Source organism: Saccopteryx leptura, chromosome 3 (assembly GCF_036850995.1).
Source record: "Saccopteryx leptura isolate mSacLep1 chromosome 3, mSacLep1_pri_phased_curated, whole genome shotgun sequence".
NCBI classification, from domain to species: domain Eukaryota; kingdom Metazoa; phylum Chordata; class Mammalia; order Chiroptera; family Emballonuridae; genus Saccopteryx; species Saccopteryx leptura.
In genome coordinates, this window is record NC_089505.1 from 271,898,734 (window position 1) to 271,919,975 (window position 21,242).

The following is a 21,242-nucleotide window of genomic DNA, read 5'->3' on the forward strand; positions in this document are numbered from 1 at the left end:
TCAATTCATTTGATGAGGTTATTTTGAACTCTTACAGACCTGGGAGTCATTCTATTTTTCTCTGTTCTTATTCATTATGTTTCAGCTGAAAATGTAATACTAAGGGGTAGTGTATATATACCAGGGGTAGTCAACCTTTTTATACCTACCGCCCACTTTTGTATCTCTGTTAGTAGTAAAATTTTCTAACCACCCACCGGTTCCACAGTAATGGTGATTTATAAAGTAGGGAAGTAACTTTACTTTATAAAATTAATAAAGCAGAGTTACAGCAAGTTAAAGCGTATAATAATAATTACTTACCAAGTACTTTATGTCAGATTTTTGCTAAGTTTGGCAGAATAAATCTTTATAAAACAACTTACTATAGTTAAATCTATCTTTTTATTTATACTTTGGTTGCTCCGCTATCGCCCACCATGAAAGCTGGAACGCCAACTAGTGGGTGGTAAGGACCAGGTTTACTACCACTGGTATATACCATTTCCAGGTTCAGGTGGTAGTAGGGGATTAGGATTTGGGGGGGGGGTACTTTTTATTGTAGTTGTCCCAGTATTTTCAGTAGTCAGGAATTTTGGAAAAATATTCAGTATGCGAGAAAATTGAATTTTGATTGAATTAGTTTGAGACTTGTCCTTTTGTTCTAGTTTGTGCCATCTGCATCGTTTAGGTAAATAAAACAGGCTAGCTTGTGAAATTGTAAACTCCATGTGTCAGGGTCTGTATCTTATCCAGTGCCCAGATAAGTGCCGGGTCTCAGTCCTTCACACCTGAGCTGTCATTTGGGTGTGTATGTTGGGGAAGAGGGTGCATCAAGTGGCCTCTGGACATGTGTGGACTGCTTTGCAAGCTCCTTCTAAAGAAAGATGCCTGAGCCTACCCTGCTCTCATACACTCTTCTGTCCTGTAGCATGTGTCCTTCTGCAGAAATTGGTGGCAGGTGTAGCCTGTTGAGTTTTCTCAGTGTGTGTTGTGTATGTACTCTTTTCTCTCTAAATCGTTGGTTTTTGGTTGCAGGTTTTAAATCTTGATATTTCTGGCATGTGTAGCTCTATTCTTTAGTGTAACCTTATCAAATTAGACTTTTTATTTCTAAATGATTTCACATGCAGTTGTAAAATAATATACAGAGAGATATGTGCCCTTTATTTTGTTTACCCCAATGGTAGCATTTTGCAAAACTATAGTAAAATATCACAATGAATGTATTGATGTTGAAAAAAAACTATTGATCTTATTTATATTTCCTCAGTTTTATTTGTACTCATTTATGTGTGTATGTGTATATTCAATTCTGTGAAGTTTTATCACGTATAGGTTTGGGTATCTACCCCACAGATGCTGTGGTTCTGTCACCACAAGGACCTAGTGTTGCCTTTTTATAGCCACACCCAGTGCCTTCCCACCCTCTTTTTCCCTCTCCCCCCCATTTTTGACCTCTGTCAACCACTCATTTTTTTCAGGGATGTTATATAAATGTAATCATGTAATATGTAACTTTTTGAAATTGCCCCCCCAACATAATCTTGAAATTCTTCCAAGTTACTGTGTGAATAATTTATTCCTTTTTGTTGATGAGTATTATTCCTTAGTAATTGGTTTTTATCTTTTAATTCTCCTGTATTTTCTCTGTGGTTTGATAGAATAGTTCTGTGGCTATTGCTGATGTTGATTTGGAAGACAGAAAAAATAAATTGGATACTATGCAGACTCTGAAAATAGCAAAGACAAAACGGAAAAATTCAGCTCAGTCACCTTCAGCTCCAAGGAACAAAAAGTTGAAAGTTGATCAAGATACCAACGAAGCCAGCAACATCAAGAGTGAGAGTAACAGCACAGAGACACCATCCACAAGCACCCTGTGGGATGGGGCATGCAAGAAGGAAGAGAGTGAAGATGACTGTACATCTGGTCAGTCCCCTTTGAAGAAAGTGAAGACTGAAACATGTCCTCAGGAGCAGCCTGTCAGGCTTCCGGCAAGTGCCAACAATATTACAGAGGAGGCGGAAATGAACTGGGACATAGTACAGGTATGTGCAACCTTTTTCTGTAAGTACTTTAGTTTAGTTGATACCTTTCTTTTTGACTAGGATAAGAGTATTATTAACTAAGAGAAAGGTTGGGAGTTTTCTATTCTCTTTTCAGTTTTGTCAATATTTCTGGAGGCTTTAGCCACTGGTTCCTTTCCTGGGTATGCTGTTTTATATCATAGCTTATTGTCATCAGTTCTTCAGCTAAGAGCTGTGACTGCAAGCAAGGTACATATGTCCCAGGGTATTTTTAGTGAACATATGCTATTTGGACAGATTGAACCAATAGATAGGGCCCTCAAAGGTTCATTGCTAAGTCTGCTTTGAATTTGGATAGTATTTCTGTGAATAAACAGTGTAAGTTATTAGGTCATGGTCCATTAGTATATCTACTTAACACTTAGTATAATGTTGTAATATATTATACTTTGAACAAGACCCAACAGTTTCTTAAATAAAAATTCTGTTTGAATTCTAAGTTGAGGTGCCATAATTATATCAGGGGAAATCGAGTTTTTCCCAGTTTCTTTTGCTGGCTTTGGGGTGGTAGGAAAGAGGTGATCTTAAACAGGAATTCTCATCCTTTTGTCTACCCCAACACAGTCTGAGAACATTTCACGTAATAATAGCGCTGCCCCTTAGGGTACACGGAGGTGACCTCCTTTCCCATGGGGGTCTGAGGTGTACTCTTCCCCTGTTGTGAATTGCTACTCTAGAGCCTAGGACCTGCTGGGTCCTAATGCTGCACTCAGTCTGAGACTGTGTTACTTCCACACGCCTTGTGCCCTTTAGCATTACTGAACTTACAGCAGCTAAAGGTGTGCTGAGGTTTCTCCTCAGTGGCTTTTGGTATGCTCATGTCTCATCCTGGAATTCCTGCCTCCGATTGGCTGCCTGGAGATATTTTCATTCTCCAGTTGCTTTTGCATTGCTTTTGATGTTTCTGCCTTCCCTGTGTTCTTAAAACAGTGTATGTATCTGTCAGAGTACAGATCATACTATATTTTAACTGCTTCCCTATCTTTCTTTTTCGTTAGCTTAAAAGCTCCTTGGGAAGATAGACTTAGTTTTTTAACTAGACAGGGAAGAGAAACTTGTTTTTTTACATTTTGATTTTCACTGGCTTGATGTGGTTATTGGAATATAATATGAACTAAAATAAGTGTTTGGCTAAATTAAAACAGAAGAAATTGGATGATTTGGAGGCCCAAAAGTGATGACTGCATATATGTAGTTTTATTATTCTTAATTTTAAGGAGCAAATTTTCTGAAGTAGCAGCAAACACTCCCTTAACACATTTGATACTTCTGGATTTGTCCAGACTTAAAACTATCCAGTTATGGGTCTAGAGTCTCACCTGTCTTGAGCCATTTTAAGTTAATAGTAGCTGAACTAGGAGAGGGTGGTGAGAGCCTATGGGTTGCTCTAACAATCACCCAATTCCAAAGGGATGAGATTTTGGTCATGTTCACCTCTCATGTCTGTTTTCCAGAGTCTGGCCTGTTTTTCAAGGATCAAGCCTTTTTTGATCACCCCAGAGAGATCTTTCTTTTCTCTGAAAACATCATGCCACTTCTTTCCTAGCTGTGCTGTTTTATTTGTACTTACTTGCATTAACACTTTATCTTCCCTTCTAGATTGTTAACCCTTGGTAACAGAGAAGTTTGGGACCAAGCTTGGGAACGAGTTTTAAAACTATGTGGTTGGACTGTTACCAGTAGATAGAGAAGAGTCATTGGAGCTTATGTTCAAAAGAAGAAAGAGAGAAAATAAAAAAAAACTTGTATCTGTGTTTTAGAAATATAGTCAGTAGTAGTGCAGAGAGGTTAGATGGGAGGCCTAGAGAACAAAAAGGCTGATCTCTGGTTCAGATAAAAGATGCTATTAACAGAAAGGGAGCTCTTGGGAAGTAACCGACATTTTAAAAGTTTCGTTTTCTTCTTTTGTAACAGATTAGATAGGCGTGATAGTGATAGAGAAAGAGTGATAGAGAAAGTGTAGAGATACTGAGGACATTGATTAGAGTTTTTTTTCTTGTTGTTGCATTAAGGGAAACTCTGAACTACCTTAAGCAATAAAGGAAATTTATTGACCTGTGTAACAGGAATGTACACTGAAATGGTCTCTATATGATTCTCTGCATTTACGAGCATCCTCAGCTTCAAAGTTCTACATGTACAAAGTATTTCTCCCCAGAGGAAGAAATGGTGTCTTGGTCCAGATCTTGAGCTTCCTGATGACTGAAACTAATATTTCTGGCCACACTTTGATAGTCGTTAATTCTAAAACAACTAGTGACCTGAATGAAATGCTGTGGAGGTTGAGTTGAGGTGAAGCTAGATACCTGCTACATAAGGGGATGTAGAGTTGGAGGACATAAGCACAGTATCCTCAAAAGTTTCTGTAGTAGGAGATGTTGACTAGAATAGGAACCAGGAAGGGGTACAGGTTTGAGGGGAAAATACCGAGTTTGATTTGTAGGGGTCAAGAAACATTAAGCAAGACAAGCATTTTTGAATGATAGAGCAACCTCATGAAGGTCTCTTAAGGGGAAAGTGAGTGGGCTTATTCTAGGAACTGAGGGAAAGCCATTGGGGTTGGCCTCTAATCAAGGTAAGCCAGCATAAGATGAGGTTGGAGAGGGTAGTCCATGTTTTTTGGGTCATGCTAAGACGCTTGGATTCTAAATGCAGTGGGAAATCATTGAAAGGTTTTTTTTTTTTTTTTTAAATTTATTTTTGTATTTTTCTGAAGTTAGAAACGGGGAGGCATTCGGACAGACTCCTGCACGCGCCTGACCGGGATCCACCTGGCATGCCCACCAGGGGGCGATGCTTTGCCCATCTGGGGCGTTGCTCTGCTGCAATCAGAGCCATTTTAGCGCCTGAGGCAGAGGCCATAGAGCCATCCCCAGCACCTGGGCAAACTTTGCTCCAATGGAGCCTTGGCTGTGGGAGGGGAAGAGAGAGGCAGAGAGGAAGGAGAGGGGGAGGGGTGGAGAAGCAGATGGGCGCTTCTCCTGTGTGCCCCGGCCGGGAATCGAACCCGGGACTCCTGCACGCCAGGCTGACGCTCTACCACTGAGCCAATTGGCTAGGGCCTCATTGAAAGTTTTTGACTAGTCAAGTGACATGATCCTGCAAACATTTTGAAAAGATCACTCTTGTTGCTTTATGGAGATTGGGATGGATGGAATTAGAGTGGATACCTAACAGTTAAAGGGTACTATAGTAAATCTGGCTTGAACTAGACTGGGATGTGGGGAAGAAGAAATGAGCTGTAATTGACTAAAGAAATATTTTGCAGGTAAGAGTTGACTGACTCTTATGATGTAGTGGATTTAAGAGTTGAAGGAGACAAAAGAATTAAAGACTCTTAGTTTTCTGGTTTGAACTGTGCTTTTTTTTTGAATGGACATAGTAAGTGTGATAGTGGAGACAGAATAAATTTGAGAGGAAGATCACTTTGCAAATGCAAGCTTTGAGATGCTGCCCATTGGCTTTTCAGGGAAATAGGTATGTCAAGTAGTTGGTAAAGGAGTCTGGAGCTCCTGTGGAAGACAACCAGGGCTAGAAATGTGAAGTTGGCATCCTCACCAAAGAGTTGCTGTTAATCCATCAGAATGGGTGATAAGATGAAGGCCTCAGGATTTAAGATGCCTAGAGGAATGAGGGTATCTATAATTGTCTCTGTAGTTCCAGCTTTTATTTCATCTCTAATTTTGAAATTGTCTATTTTACACATTGACTTGATTTTGTTAACCAGTTGATTATGACAATTCTTTAATACTTTTTCTGTTTTTTTTTCTTCCATTTTTGGCAGATCTTATACAGCAAGGTTGAAATACTAATAAGATAATGCTTTTTGTGCTTAGTTTGAAAAATCTGCTTAGGTTTTGAGAACAGTTACTGAAATTGCATTTCATTCTTTTTCTTCTCCCGACTGACTTCTCTAAACTTTTCTGCTTACATGTACAGTGTGCTGAAACTTGTAGGCTTATTTTTTTTAAAGCATTAATTATTTTGAGTATGTAGTACTATATATAAGTCTTATAACAAAAATTCAAAAGATACACATCTTTCTATCCTCTTATCCAGCCAATTATCTTTCCTAAAAGTAAGGCATGTTTCCAGTTCTTGTTAATCATACGTTATCAGTTCATATACGAGTAGTTGCATGGTATTATAATTTATTCACCAGTTCCCCATTGCAGACTTAGGTCTTGTCAATCTTTTACTCGGCTGGAAACAATTCTTCCCCCAAAAATCACTATAAATAATATCCTTTTCCAGAGGAGTAAGTTTTCAGGATAAATTTCCAGGAGTGGGATTGCTGCTTTAAAGCATTTATCTATTGTAAATATTGATACTATGTTGTCCAATTGCTCTACCTCATAATTTATACCATTGTACTTTCTCACTAGTGATGATTGTGTTATTTCTTGTCATGCATGCCAATATGGTGAGCTATCAACTCTTTGATCTTTGTGGCCAATCTGAGAGATAAAAAGTACAGCTCTTATTGAGCCCTGTAGAATATAAATTATATGGAGTGCTTTAATTGGATTTTTATCAAATTAGTGAAATAGCTATTTTATGATTGTCAGTTTATATATCTATATCTATAGTTTTTTGTATTAACCACAGCAAGTAGTTCCTGAGTGACTAGAGAACATAATTTGATGTTGTATTTTAAACTATACTCTATATTATAATATAAATGTTTAATTTCCAGAACTTTAAATCACAAAGTTTACTTAATTTACAGGTTTTATCTGAGAGAACTAATATTGAACCTTGGGTTTGTGCCAACATCATTCGTCTCTTTAATGATGATAACACAATTCCATTCATTGTACGTTATCGAAAAGAGCTCATTAATAACCTTGATGCTGATTGCTTGAGAGAAGTTCAACAAACCCTAGAGGAGCTACGGTAAGAAATCTGGGAAGAGATGAGTCCAGTGTAAGAGCAAAGAGACATGTGAGCCAATGAGGAGAAACAGTGAGGAAGTGAATGAAAATTATATTTCAACAGTTTCAATGTTTTGTTTTTTGCATTGTTATCTGGATATAGTTCTATTCTGACATAGGAAATCAGCTCTATTTTACTTATTTAGGGCTATACAGAGTCCCGTTTGTCTGTTGGTATGTTTTGGCATAGCTTGGGCACGTATCAGAGAAAGGTGGTTTGTAGTGCAAGTCTGTACTGTCTCACAAAAGCGATCATGTATAATGGCAAAATTAAGTCTACCAGTAGGAAACTTAGAAAAATACAATTTTGTCTAAATCTTTAACAGTTCGCATAAAACTGCCCTCTTAATACTATAAATACCCTAAATGGAAAGTTCTTTGTCAGTATAGAGTTAGGTAGGAAATAATGTATATTTTCTTTTTCTATTTTTTTAAGGGGATGGCTATTTGATATTAGGGGATTATAAGTGTTGTGTGGTTATAGAATGGAAAGTACCCTTTAAAATATTTTGCCTATGGGCTTACTGTGATAACCCAGAAATACACATAGAGAAACCATAAAAACTGTAAGACTGCAGTAGTCTGGAAAGTTGATGAGAGTACTCTTCATTGTTCACGCATTAATTGTATATCTCCTGCATGCCAGGTGCCATGTTGTTAATGTGTGTGGTCTGTGAAAATAATCTGATTAAAATTGGATATAATACTACTATTAAGCCTTTCTAAATTAGTAAGGGTTATTTTTACAACAAAACTAATAAGCTTCCTGTGATTTGGGGTGAATTTGCAACTCACTAACTTTTCCACCCCTTTTGTTGAAGATTTTTTGATGCCAGGAGGATTAAAATGCTACTATGTAAAAAGTTATATTTCTTTGGGAGACAGAATCAGTTAGCCAACCCAGAAGTATAAATGACTAGCTAATCAAGTGGCCTCAGATTCAAATCTTCCAGGACCAAGCTAGTATAATCAATCAAATAGCAAGGGATAAGCCCTGGAGGTCACAAGTCCCATTTAAGAGGGGTAGCCAGCCTCAACTCTTCTCCAACAAGCTACTGATGTGCTGTGTTGTCTGTCCAGTTTGACGGGTCTTCCTGTTTCTTCAAAGAACTTTGTAATATGGGTTTTTTATATTTAAAAAAACTTCAGAGCCAAGCAAAATCATCTGTGGGCCACATCTGGAAGCCCAGTGGTTTACATTTTCTGAAGTCAGCTTTCTGTTTGGTTGAATTCAAGGAATGAAGAAAATCTGAGGGTTTTGAGATCTGAAATTGTAAAATGTCATAAATAAGCAAGAATAGTTTATTTAAAAAATTTAAGATATCCTACATTATTTGGTGGTACATGTGGGGGACATATAGAAGCTTTATGTCATGAGTATTATTATTATGTTCTTTTTCTATAAAAACACTTCTGCAAGAGAGTTCCATTCTTATAGTTCCATTCCTCAAGAGGAGAAATACTTTTTGAAGTAATTGAGGATATTAACTGGGGCTTAGAAGATCTTTTTATATCATGGTAATGAGATAATCTCACTATTCTTTTTTTTTTTGGTGACAGACAGAGAGAGGGACAGATAGGGACAAACAGGAGGAAAGAGATGAGAAGCATCAATTCTTCATTGCAGCATCTTAGTTGTTTATTGATTGCTTTCTCATATGTGCCTTGACGGGGAGTCTACAGCAGACTGAGTGACCCCTTGCTCAAGCCAGTGAACTTGGGGTTTCGAACCGGGATCCTCTGTGTCCCAGTCCAACGCTCTGTTCACTGTGCCACCTCCTGGTCAGGCTCTATTTTTTCTTAAGCTTGGTAATTTTTTTTATATCTAGAGCATTGGCTTTCAATCTGTTATTACCCATAAATGGGTAGTGAAACCAATTTAGTAGTCATTACCAGTTTTTTAAAAAGTGAAATAGAGAATAGAAAATATGAGTATGGCTTTATGCTAAAGGTAAATATTTTTTTAAATTAACATGTTTATTTTTGCCTATGTAAACATGTAAATATTACTTAACATGTTTATGTGTATATATATAATTGGAAGTTTTATGAAACAATAGTTATCTTTACTATATAAACTATACTCATATTTTTAATTTCATTCTTTAAGTGGTAATGACCTAAATTTGGTTTCACTACACACATACACACAAACACACACATGCACCCCTAGGTTGCAAGATAAAATATATTTCTCACTGAAGGGTCACTAAAAAGTAAGTTAAAGACTAGGATTATGGATAGTAAGAGAAGTTTTCTGTATTTTCTCTAAAGTTGTCTCTCCTTTTCCTTGTATAGAAGCCAATAGGACATTGGTTCTTTGTCAAAATAACTCTGGTAGGATTCAGCCCTTGGGCTACTAGGACTGTAAAAGGCATACAGGTTGTAATCTAAGGACTGTGTAGGCTTTATCTCTAATTTGTAATCTTCTGCCTTTGGCTTTTATTTTTCTCCTTCATAATTAGATTTAATTTTCTTTTTCATTTTTATTACTATAATTTATATTATCATCTCTCTGACTTTTGCTTATAATTTTAGCAATACCATTGTTAGGCAGATCCTAGAACAGGAATGAAATAGAATGAGAGGCATTAAATATAATGATCGGATTGCATGTTCATAATGAAAAATTATAAAATAGAACAACTGTATCTCGCCCTAACCCCTACCTGTGCATTGATCCCTGTGCATTGATTTCTGGAATCAGTTTTTTCCCTGAAATCCTGCTTCTTTGTAATGGAGAATAGTATTCAGAAACCAGTTATGAGTGCCAGGTGTCCTCATCCTGAGCAGTGATACCCATAGCAATGAGTACACCTATCATCCATAAGTTGGTGTCTAAGTACCATTCTCCTGATTCCAGGGCTAGGCTAGGGAAAGTAAAAGATGAGCCTGGAATATCTTGTGCCAGAGAATAAGGAAATACTTAGAGAATGATGGAGATGTGTCAAAAAGACACAGAATCTAGCTTGAAGGGGTTATTTCTGGCCAAATATGGAACAATTAGAGCATTAAAATAAATGATGGCAATGGATTAGAACCACTAAAAAATGAGAAGCCATTAATCCATAGTGATATAAATAAGTCAGTGAATAAATTGAAAGTTTATTGAGGAATGGAGTAATCAAAGTACCTTACCACAAAGTACTTCATTACAAAAGGAATAAAAAATACCGATATTATGGAGAAACTCACAGATATTACCTTAATTAAGTGATCAAAGTTAATTAGCAATGGGACAGATAATCATAGTGACACTTATTTGTCATATTGGATGCAGTGAGAAGAACACAGCATCACTTCTGTGATATTCTTGCTGAAAATATACCATCTGAATCAAACTGAGTAAACATTACAGAAACTCAAACGTGGGACATTTTACAGTATAACTACCTGAATCAAGCCTTCTTGTTTAAAAAAAATTTAATTTCTTTATTAATTAATTTTAGAGAGAGAGGAAGGGAGAGAGACAGGAACATCGATCTGTTCCTGTATGTGCCCTGACTGGGTATCGAACCAGTGACTTCTATACTTCGGGACAATGCTAACCAACCAAGCTATTTGGCCAGGGCCTGAATCAAGCCTTCTAAATCAAGTCTTTAAAGTGAAGGAGAGACTAAAATATTGTTTCAGCTTGAAAGACACTATTGACACATGGTGATTACATGCAACCCTTGATTCTTAACTGAATTCACTATTAAGGACATCATTGAAACGGTTGGTGAAACTTAAATGGAATCTGAAATCTGAGGAGTAGATGATGGTAACATCAGAATTAACTGATTTTAATGGTTATGTTGTTATGTGGGAAAAGATTCTTGTTTCTAGAAATTGCTCATTGAAATACTTGAACATGATGGCAACTTATTCTCAAATGGTTTGGGGTGGGGGGGAGTTCTTTTTACTTTACCTGCAGCTTTTCTGTAAGTTGGAGATAGCTTTAAAGAGAAAGTTTTGACATATGGGTCTTGTATTTTACAAAAGTTTTTATTTTCAGAGCTGTTGCAAGGAAGGTTCGTAGTACAATCCAGAAAATCAAGAAGGAGGGGAAGATGACCGAATGCTTGTTAAGAGCCTTGCTGAACTGTAAAACTTCTGAAGAACTAGAACACGTGGTAAGGAGCCTTTATATCTTTTAATGTAAACCTGATTGTATTATGCTTTAGGTTTGTTTATAGTTAAAGAAGACATGGAAATAAAAAGCTAACCATCAGCCATCATTATTTAATTCAAAAGATTTATTCTTTATTTAATAACTATCATATATTTATGCTAGGCCCATGGGTTTACAAAGATGAATAATGCACAGTCCTTGTCTTCAAGGAATCCCCAGATAGATAAAATGGAGATTATGTGATAGCAGCGTGAAGCTTAGGGGAGAATCCTGAGCTGAAGGCCTCGTTGTCAGTGACTTCAGCATGTAGTTGCTATGGGAAACCATCAGAATGGAAGATTTCACTCAAGGAGAGTTGATGGGGTAGGCAGGTCAGAGCAGAGCATTGTAGCGTAGAGAATCTACGAAGGAGACAGAATAGTGAAGGGGAGGAGGATCAGATGATGATACCATGGAAGAGGAGGAAAAAGTTATAGAAGGAGGTAATGTTTAATAGTTAAATAATTAAGCTCTGGCAGGTTGGCTCGGTAGAGCATTCGTCCAGCTTGTGGATGTCCTGGGTTCTGATTCCTGGTCAAGGCGCACAGGAGGCCCCTTTTCTCTTCCTCTTTTGCAGCCATGCTCAATTGATTCGAGCAGATAGTTCCTGGGCACTGAGGATGGCTCTGTGGAGCCTCCTCCGCCTTAGGCACTAAAAATTGCTCAGTTGTGAGAAGCCCCCAGATGGGTAGATCATTGGCCCCAGACGGGTTTCCAGGTGGATCTCGGTTGGGTCACATGTGGGAGTCTGTCTCTCTATTTCCTTTCCTCTCAACTTGGAAAAAGAAAAAAAAAAAGTTAAATAATTAACAGAGGTTTGGCAGGATAAGGAGTATAAAACGCATATTTGATAATTAGGGGGTCATTGTGGAGCTTTCTGATGATCATTTTTAGCAAGTTGTATGGAAGGGGAAGCCAGATGATTAAGGTTGAATATTGATTAAGAAGTAGAAGCATTGAATGTTGACAGCTTTTAGAGGAGCTTGCTTGAGTTGAGGAGAGGATGTTGCAATTCCTGCAATTCAGGCACTGAGTTTTTAAAGATGAATGAAGCCAAACAAAAAACTAATTTTAAGCATTCATACAAGTGTAAAGAGTTAGATAAAGAACAATCATCTTCGTACAGCCAATATCATCTAGTTAGTATTAACTTGACTCTGAAGGAAGATGCAGGGTTGACATAGGATATCTTTGGCATTCTTACCATGTCCTCTAATTTTTTGTCCTAATTTTAACTTTTGCTTTTTAAAATTGAATGATGTGGTATGTTTTCTGACTTTTTTTTTTCCTAGTCAGTTCCATACAAAACCGGGAGTAAAGGCACCAAAGCCCAGAGAGCAAGGCAGTTGGGATTAGAGGAAGCAGCCAAGACACTGCTGGAGAATCCAGGGAAGCTCAACCTGCTCTCTTACATTCAACCCAGTGTGAAAGGTACCCTCTTTACTTAGAGATCAGCCTGTTCCTTTTTTAATTTGAAAATGTATGTTAAAAATTTTGTTTCATTAAGTAATGACTGTACAAAAAATACATCATACAAAGATCAAGGAATATTTACAAAATAAATCCCAATATATCTCTTGCTTAGCCAGTCAGCTTTCCTCTTTTGATGAAGTTCTATCTTTTGCCCATTTTTTAAATTGTGTTGTTACTCTTTTTCTTACTAATTTATAAGCATTTTAAGATATTCATTTTTTAGTTATCTGGGTTGCAATTTTTTCCTTCCAATTTGTAACTTCTCTTTTCACTATTTTTAGAAGAAGGGCTTAGTTTTATTATAGTTAATATATTAATCTTTGTAATTTATTGACAATTACTTTTAAGATACATAGTTGCTTTCTTTTCCTTTTTAAAGAAATCCCTTTACATTCTAAGGTTATAAAGATAATAAAGATTCTTCACATTAAAAAGATTCTCCTATGTATAGTCTTTTAAAACTTTTATGCTATTTCTAAAAATGTATGTAATAATAAAGTCATATCTACTCCTTAGAAAGACTTTTAACAGTTGTGCCGTATGTGAAGTATAAAGTGAAGCCCTTCTGTCACACTTGCTGTCCAGGAGTAAAGTGTGTGTCTGTTTCTGCAATGCCTATCCTTCTGTGTGTGCATGTACGAGAGAGAGAGAGAGAGAGAGACAGAGAGACAGAGCGAGAGAGAGGCAGAGCCACTTCTGAGAACAGCCCAAGGGGAGTGACAACTGGTACATGTCAAGATGAATTGGTTTTATTGTCAAAATGAGGGCCTTATCGTGTGAGCTTGTTGAGCAAGAGTGGCTTTTTCCGGAGTGCTCTGATAGGATTTAATGGAGAGAGTGATGTTCTGGTGATTCTTACAATCATTCTAGGTGGTTTGGGCCTTCTGTTGGCTCTTGAGGCTAGGAGACAGAGTATCTGTAGGGGGCAGGATCTGATAACAAAATCGATAATGTGTACAAACTGGAGAGAATCACAGCATACCTAACCTGGTTTTTAAAAAAACATATTTCACCTGAAACCTATGTACTCTTATTAATTTATATCACCCCATTAAATTTAATTTCAAAATAAAAAGTAATTTAAAACATAATTCTGCAATTGTGAGTTTGCATTCAGAAAATTGAAGATGTGTCTTAAAAATACATCTGTTCATATATTATACAAACACACATCTCTGTCTCGAAAAGAACAATAATAAAAAGTAAATTAGTATTATTTGAGTATAGAGATGGGTAGAAATGAGGAAAATTCAAGTTTAATTTATTAAATGTGTATATTTTGTTGAATTTTGAAATTGTTGCAACATTTAATAATTTAATAGCTGAAACTGTATAGCCATGTATCATATTAAGATTGGCCACAGTGAGAACTGTCTATGCCCAGTCAGGATATGTTTAATAAAATCTAATGTTGAAGTTTTCAGAATGTTAGATGCATAAAGCTTTATTGTGTATTTTAATTTTTCTCTTATGGCTGATTTCCTTTCCTTCCATTTCTTGTTTCTCGTGCTACTGGTTTTCCTTAGTTCACACTCAGACTGAGTTCCTGCTGGGTAGCTTTGTTAACCATGTCTGTTGATTGTCATAAATGGTGATGCTTCTGAACTACACGTGATGATGGGTTCCTGGTGATACTTCTGATAGTGGGAATTATTCAGGGTCTCACACAGTCACAGTAGCACTAACATATATATCAGCACTTTCTGTTTGCTTTACTCCCTCTTTCTGATCACAAATGTAAAAGAATTATAATTAATTCCAAACAAGCTCATTACTGTTTTTTGGTTTTTTTTTACAGAGACAGAGAGAGAGTCAGAGAGAGGAATAGACAGGGACAGACTGACAGGAACGGAGAGATGAGAAGCATCAATTATCAGTTTTTCGTTGTGACACCTTAGTTGTTCATTGATTGCTTTCTCATATGTGCCTTGACCATGGGCCTTCAGCAGACCGAGTAACCCCTTGCTCAAGCCAGAGACCTTGGGTCCAAGCTGGTGAGCTTTGCTCAAACCAGATGAACCCGTGTTCAAGCTGGCGACCTTGGGGTCTCGAACCTGGGTCCTCTGTATCCCAGTCCGATGCTCTATCCACTGCGCCACTGCCTGGTCAGGCTCGTTACTGTTTTAAAAAGTTTGCCTGGAACATTTTGCCCCTTTCTTTGTCTCCCATTCTTTTTTTAAAATTTATTTTATTTTATTTTTTCTGAAGTTGGAAATGGGGAAGAGTCAGACAGACTCTCGCATGTGCCCGACCGGGATCCACCCAGCATGCCCACCAGGGGGTGATGCTCTGCCCATCTGGGGCGCCGCTCTGTTGCAACCAGAGCCATTCTAGCGCCTGAGGCAGAGGCCACAGAGCCATCCTCAGCGCCCAGCCAACTTTGCTCCAATGGAGCCTTGGCTGCGGGAGGGGAAGAGAGAGACAGAGAGGAAAAAGAGGGGGAGGGGTGGAGAAGCAGATGGGCGCTTCTCCTGTGTGCCCTGGCCAGGAATCGAACCCGGGACTCCTGCACGCCAGGCCGACACTCTACCACTGAGCCAACCGGCCAGGGCCTGTCTCCCATTCTTTATGCTACACACATATTCGTGATCACCCTCAGTTTATTAGTTTTCCTAAAGAAATATTTTCATTATTCCCATCATTCCTCAAGGAAAGAAATATTCAGAAAACCAGATATTTCAGTGTATGTGTAGGTTTTTTTTTTACCCTAATAGAAGACAATCTTAACTTTCTCACTACACCCCGCCCCCCTTTTTTTTTCCAAGTGAGGGGAGAGGAGATAGAGAGACGGAGTCCTACTTGTGCCCTGACAGGGATCCACCTGGCAATCCTCTCTGGGGCTGATGCTCTGCCCATCTGAGACCATGCTTACAACTGAGTTATTTTTAGTGCCTGAGATGGAGGCTCCACCAGCCATCCTCAGTGTCCATGGCTGATGCGCTCGAATCAATCAAGCCATGGCTGCAAGAGGAGGAAAAAGAAAGAGAGAGAGAGAGAGAATGAGAGAAGGGGGAGGGAACAGGTGAAGAAGCAGATGGGTGTTTCTCCTGTGTGCCCTGACCGGAAATGGAACCCGGGACTTCCACATGCCAGGCTGATGCTCTACCACTGAACCAGCAAGAATTTGGCCTGAATAAAAAAGATATACTATGCCACAAATGGATTGCATCATGGAGGATCCAGAATATTCCTATGTTGTATACGAGGGGAGTGGCTTAGTGTGCAAAAAATGAGACGTTGACCCTTCACTTTTTGTTACAGTTGTAGAGGTTTGAAGAATCTATAGCTGGGGAGCTTTCACTGCAAGGCAAGCAGTTTTCTGGTTTTGGGGACTATTTTGTCTCCTGACTTCACTTGAGATGCTAAACTTTTGAGATTTCTATATCCTTGGTTGTATTAAGCCCAAAGATCAATTTTCTTTGATGGGGGAAGGCATTTTTTCCAAAAGACACAAGACTCTTTTTCAGTTATTTCTCTAGTTTGACTGAGAAGTAATTTGGACGAGCTTCCCATATGACTGATAGTTCTACTTCCCATTGAGAACCACTGCTCTAGTGGGAGCTCAGGGCACCTCCCTAGAAGTGTTTTGGTTTATTTTTGTCAATTACAGTTTACATTCAACATTATTTTGTATTAGTGTCAGGTGCACAGCATAGTGGTCAGACAATCATAGACTTTACAAAGTGTTCCCCTGATATTTCCAGTACCCAACTTGCCCTAACATTAGTTTTTTAACTCTTAAGTATCATAATTGTTAGTGATAGTTTGTAAAATAATAAAATCTCACAGTCCAAGAATTTATATATTTAACAAGTAACTAGGGTGGATTTATTTTCGGGTTCTTAGACTATACAAAAGTGTTGCTCTAGAGTTCTAGAATAATTTTAATTACAAATTCTGTTCCCCCTGATTGGTAGGGGTTTTCAAAGGCTTTTGTTATAATAGCAAAATCTATACAGTACTATCCTTTCTGTTCTTTTATTAATGTTTCTCAGTGTGGGTTCCATATTTACTACTGAGTTGTCACCATGGTGTCTGTTCTCATTAACCTTTGTGTAATGATACTGGGAGATGCTTTGGAGCTCTAGGAATTAGTGCATAGTGAATGGATTTTCCGAGGTGAAGATTGATAGAGAGATAGCTAACATGAGAGCGGACATTTATTGACTGCTTGGATATACAGTCTTATACCTTTCAAAGGTAATTTGTTCCTGCAAATTCTTTAATAGGGAAATTCTCTTAAAATATAAACAGAATTCCTGCTAATGTCAGTGGTTAATAGTTTTTCTTTAAATTTCTTTGAAATAAATGTATTTACATCAGTAGCTAAGATTAGTTATCATAACATAACTCAACAATGCATTTTCTCTTTGTCAATTACTCCAGAAGTCTCTTCCTTCCTCTTCTCTTTGTATTTGTCTACTACTCATTAAACTATACTCAGAAAAACATACTTATGACACTCAGTGCTTGTGTAATTCAAGCTTTTCTGCAAGAAAAAAAAGCTGTAGTGGAAACAAGACAATAAAGACAAAAGAAATGAAAGAAAACAATGCAAATGATCTAGTTCAATGTCTAAGTTGATATCATAGGGGCTATATAATGTACAAGACTCAACTGCTGTAAATTAGCAAACCAAAACTACTTGGAAGAATTTAATGTACATTGGTAGACAATTCAACTATGAAGATTTGAGAAATTTGTATGAGTCATTGAAAATATGAATAAATGTCTAATAAGCTAAAATAGGAATATTAATAAAATTACTTATAAAGGAGAATTTTTGTAACTAGAATGAAAAAGTATCTACTTTGGGATATGACTCAATTAAAATATATTGTCCATAACATGCCTGATCTTTGTAAGTAGTTCATGAAGTAGGTACTACTATTAGTCCACGTTTATAGGAATCTGAGGCACAGATAAGTCAAGTAACTTGCCCAGAGTCCACATCACACATTTGGTAAGTGGTGGAACGAGGGTTAGACCAGGCAGCTGGCTCTGGTGCAGCTTACTTTACTACTAGCTTAGAGGGCAGGTGAAGGTGCTATATTATTGCTTTCAGAGACTTGTTTTTGTTAGAGAGGAAAGCTAATCACTGCTAAGATACTCTTCAGTGTTTGTCAATTTCAGGTTTTATTTTGACTAGAAATAAGTTTATTGTGGTTTAATAATAGATTTACAAACCAATCTGTCGTTCTTGCTTTTGTTTTCCCTTTTATCTGAAGGGCTTTCTGCACTCCAGGACATTGAAACAGGAGTGCAGCATATTTTAGCAGACATGATTGCTAAAGACAGAGACACACTTGACTTCATAAGGAAATTGTGAGTAACTCTTACAGTTTTTTGCTTTGTGAAGTCATATTGTTACGGGCTGCATGGTTAGTGCTAAGACCAATGTTTATTAAAAACTTTATTTTCAGATTCTTTTTAAGTAGCAGAACTCTGTTCAAGCAACAGAACCCTAATATATAAAACAGATGAAAGTAATGTTGCTTTAATTGCACTCTGGACAGGGAGCCTGGAACTCTGCCTGCTCATTCTCCTTACACTGAAGCATCTCAGTGGAGGGCTCTGGGTAACACAGTGTAAAGCACTGGATTACACAAAATGTTCTAGAGAGAGAGAGAGAGATTCATACTCATTTAGAGTGGGTGGCAGTACTTTTTAAACATACTATGACGTATGTACTTAAGATTTTATTATATCTTAGTTTTGGTGTTTACCAGTGATTAGGCTAATGAAAATATTTTATCTCAGGTATGGCTAAAAGTATTGACCTCAAAATGGATTTTAGCTAATGGAAAGCAGCTTATGTATGGTATAAGATATTAATTTAAAACCTAATTTTTATGTTTCTTGTCCTTTTTTTCTGCTGATTATCAGAAGAGAGGACAGTTTTGCCAGTGGTCTGCTCTTCCTCGCTCTCCCAGCTCTGTCTGTGTGATCTGTGCAGAGGAAAGGCAGATACTAACCCGCTGCTACTGCAGCTTGTCAGGGTTTTGTTAATGCAAGGGAGAGAACTTGGCTATTTTCTCAGTGGCTCTAGCAGGAATGAGTTGAAGTAGAATTCACCAGGATTTAGAATGTGCTTTTATAGGTAAATTATACTGTAAAAATTCGGTTCAGTTTTATGCATTGTCACTGGAAGCTGTCCTGACACATTTCTTGTTTTTCTTCTTTTTAGCTTTCAGTTGGGTCTGACTGGTTTACTTGGTGGTTGAGGAAGGATGATATCTAGACCGGAGTTATTGGTCTGATTCCCTGTAGATAGTTTTGGTCTCATATTTATATAACTGCAGATGGTATCTGAAGTCATTTAGGTATTGTATGGGAGAATTGGGTTGATAACATAAAAATATTTGAGCTCTGGCTGGATAGCTTAGTTGGTTAGACTAGAGCATCGTCCTGATAAGCCAAGGTTGCATGTTTAATCCTTGGTCAGAGCACACACAAGATTAACCAATGGACGCAACAATAAGTGGAACAACAAATAGATGTCTCTCTTCCTCTCTCTGTAAAATCATAAATAAAATTAAAAAAAATAAATAGATCTGTAGGATCTATGCTAGCTCAAATAGAGAGAGTCCTTTTTTAATGGATCATAACATTTTATACTGAGGCATCATTTAAAAAAAACACCTCATTTGGTACTAGCTTAACTTTTTTGTTAACCTATTCCATATAAGATGTTTCTTTACTATACCTATTAATAACTACTTTTTAAAAAGTATTTGTATATTTGAACAGGTGCCAAAATAGATATATTTCTATTCAGTCATCTCTGGCAAAACTATCTTCAAAAAAAGTAAATGAGAAAGATGTTGATAAGTTTCATCTCTACCACAATTTTTCATGCAACATAAGAAACATCCATCATCATCAGGTAAATAAGGAAACTGCTTATGCATGCTGGTAGTAATAATAATGATAATATTTTGGATTTGCCTACTACTTTACTTACTAAGGAATTAAAGAATTTTAAGTCAACTGTTTTCATTTTTCTTCATATAAATCCTTATAATATTGTCATATCCTTTCATAAATAGGGAACTCAAGACCCAGAGAAGTCAGTAGGTGACACTAAGAATTATCAGCATAGCTGACAGTATAACACCTAAGGTATCTTAACTTCCTTCTTCCCTTCCTCCCTCTTTTCCTCCCTCCCTCCCTTCTGCCCTCCTTTACTCCATCCCTTCCTCCCTTCCTTTCTTCCTCCCTCTTTCTTTCCTCTTTCCCTCCCTCCCTCCCTCCCTCCCTCCCTCCCTCCCTCCCTCCCTCCCTCTTTCTTCCTTCTTTCTCTCCCTCTTTTTCTCCCTCTTTTCCTTTCTCTTTCCTCCTTTTCCTCCCTCTTTCTACCCTCTTTCCTTCCCTCTTTCCTCCCTCCTTTCCTCTCTCCCTCCCTCCCTTTCTCCCTGCCTGCTTTGAGTTTCTGTCTAGTGTCCTGTCATGTTTAGTCTGAAGGCTTCTGGTAACATTTCATTGTAGGGTAGGTCTATTAGTATATTCACATTGTTGTGCAAACAATCTGTAGAATGTTTTAATCTTGCAAGACTGAAGCTCTGCACCAATTAACTATCTCTTTTATTTTTGAAGTACAAATTTTCTGGATATAGAATTCTTGGTTGACTTTCAGTGAAACCTCCCGTTGTCTTAAGCCCCCAAGGGTTTTGTGGAGAATTAGCTGTTTATCTTACTGAGCCTTTGCACATGATGAGTTATATCTTTAATTTTTTTCAAGATTCTCTGGCTTAGGCCGTAGTTTGTTGACCTCTGCTCTTATATGTTTCTCAAGACGGGTATATTTCTTAAGGGCATATGTGTATAGTAATCTCTAAATTCTAATGCATTCATGATTTTTTCCTATGGCCTTGGTACTTGAAGGATAGCTTTTATTAGTATAAAATATTTGTTTGCACTTTCATTGTTTTGTAAATTTTTGTTCCATGGTGTGTTTTCTTTTCACTTTCCTGATGGTATCCTTTGAGGTACAAAAAATATAATTTTGATGAAGCTCAATCTGTTTATTAATTAATTAATTAAAATTTTTTGTTGTTCATTATACTTGTGATGTATTATCTAAGCACTTACCTAACTTAAGGTCTTGAAGATTTTCTTTTCTATTTTCTTCTAAGAGTTTTCTAGCTTTAGTTGTTATGTTGAAGTCTGTCATCAACATTGAGTTAATTTTTGTGTATGGTTTGAGGAAGTGTTCACAACTTCATTCTTTTGTATGTGGTTATTTGGGTGTCTCGGCATCACTTTTTAAAAAATTTTAAATTTATTTATTGATTTTAGAGAGAGAGGAGAGAAGGGGGAGGGGAAGGAGTGGAGAAGCAGATGTTCGCTTCTCCTGTGTGCCTGGACTGGGAATTGAACCTGGGACATCCACACACTGGGCTGACACTCTACCACTGAGCCAACCAGCCAGGGTTGATTATTAATTTTCAATTAGTTGAATCTGAAATGAGATTTTCAACCAAAATCTTTTCAAGTGAATGTGATAGACTTTGTACTTGTGTTTTGTTTTTTTTAATCTTACAAAAAGTATAAAGAAATGATAATTTTAAAATTTATTTTTGATAAATAAATGAATAACAAATTGATATAGTT

The 21,242-nt window shown here is 37.3% G+C and overlaps 1 protein-coding gene across 2 annotated transcripts in view; it reads left to right on the plus strand.

Annotated features, from left to right (window-relative positions):
* SRBD1 (S1 RNA binding domain 1) overlaps positions 1 to 21,242 on the plus strand; it is a 203,522-nt gene that overhangs the window by 17,630 nt on the left and 164,650 nt on the right. For both annotated transcript variants that reach the window (XM_066378352.1, XM_066378353.1), the window contains exons 4-9: positions 1,644 to 2,030; positions 6,799 to 6,965; positions 11,001 to 11,118; positions 12,449 to 12,587; positions 17,858 to 17,954; positions 19,380 to 19,515. In XM_066378352.1, coding sequence (XP_066234449.1) covers positions 1,644 to 2,030; positions 6,799 to 6,965; positions 11,001 to 11,118; positions 12,449 to 12,587; positions 17,858 to 17,954; positions 19,380 to 19,515 — 1,044 coding nt within the window. The remainder of the gene's footprint in view (positions 1 to 1,643; positions 2,031 to 6,798; positions 6,966 to 11,000; positions 11,119 to 12,448; positions 12,588 to 17,857; positions 17,955 to 19,379; positions 19,516 to 21,242) is intronic.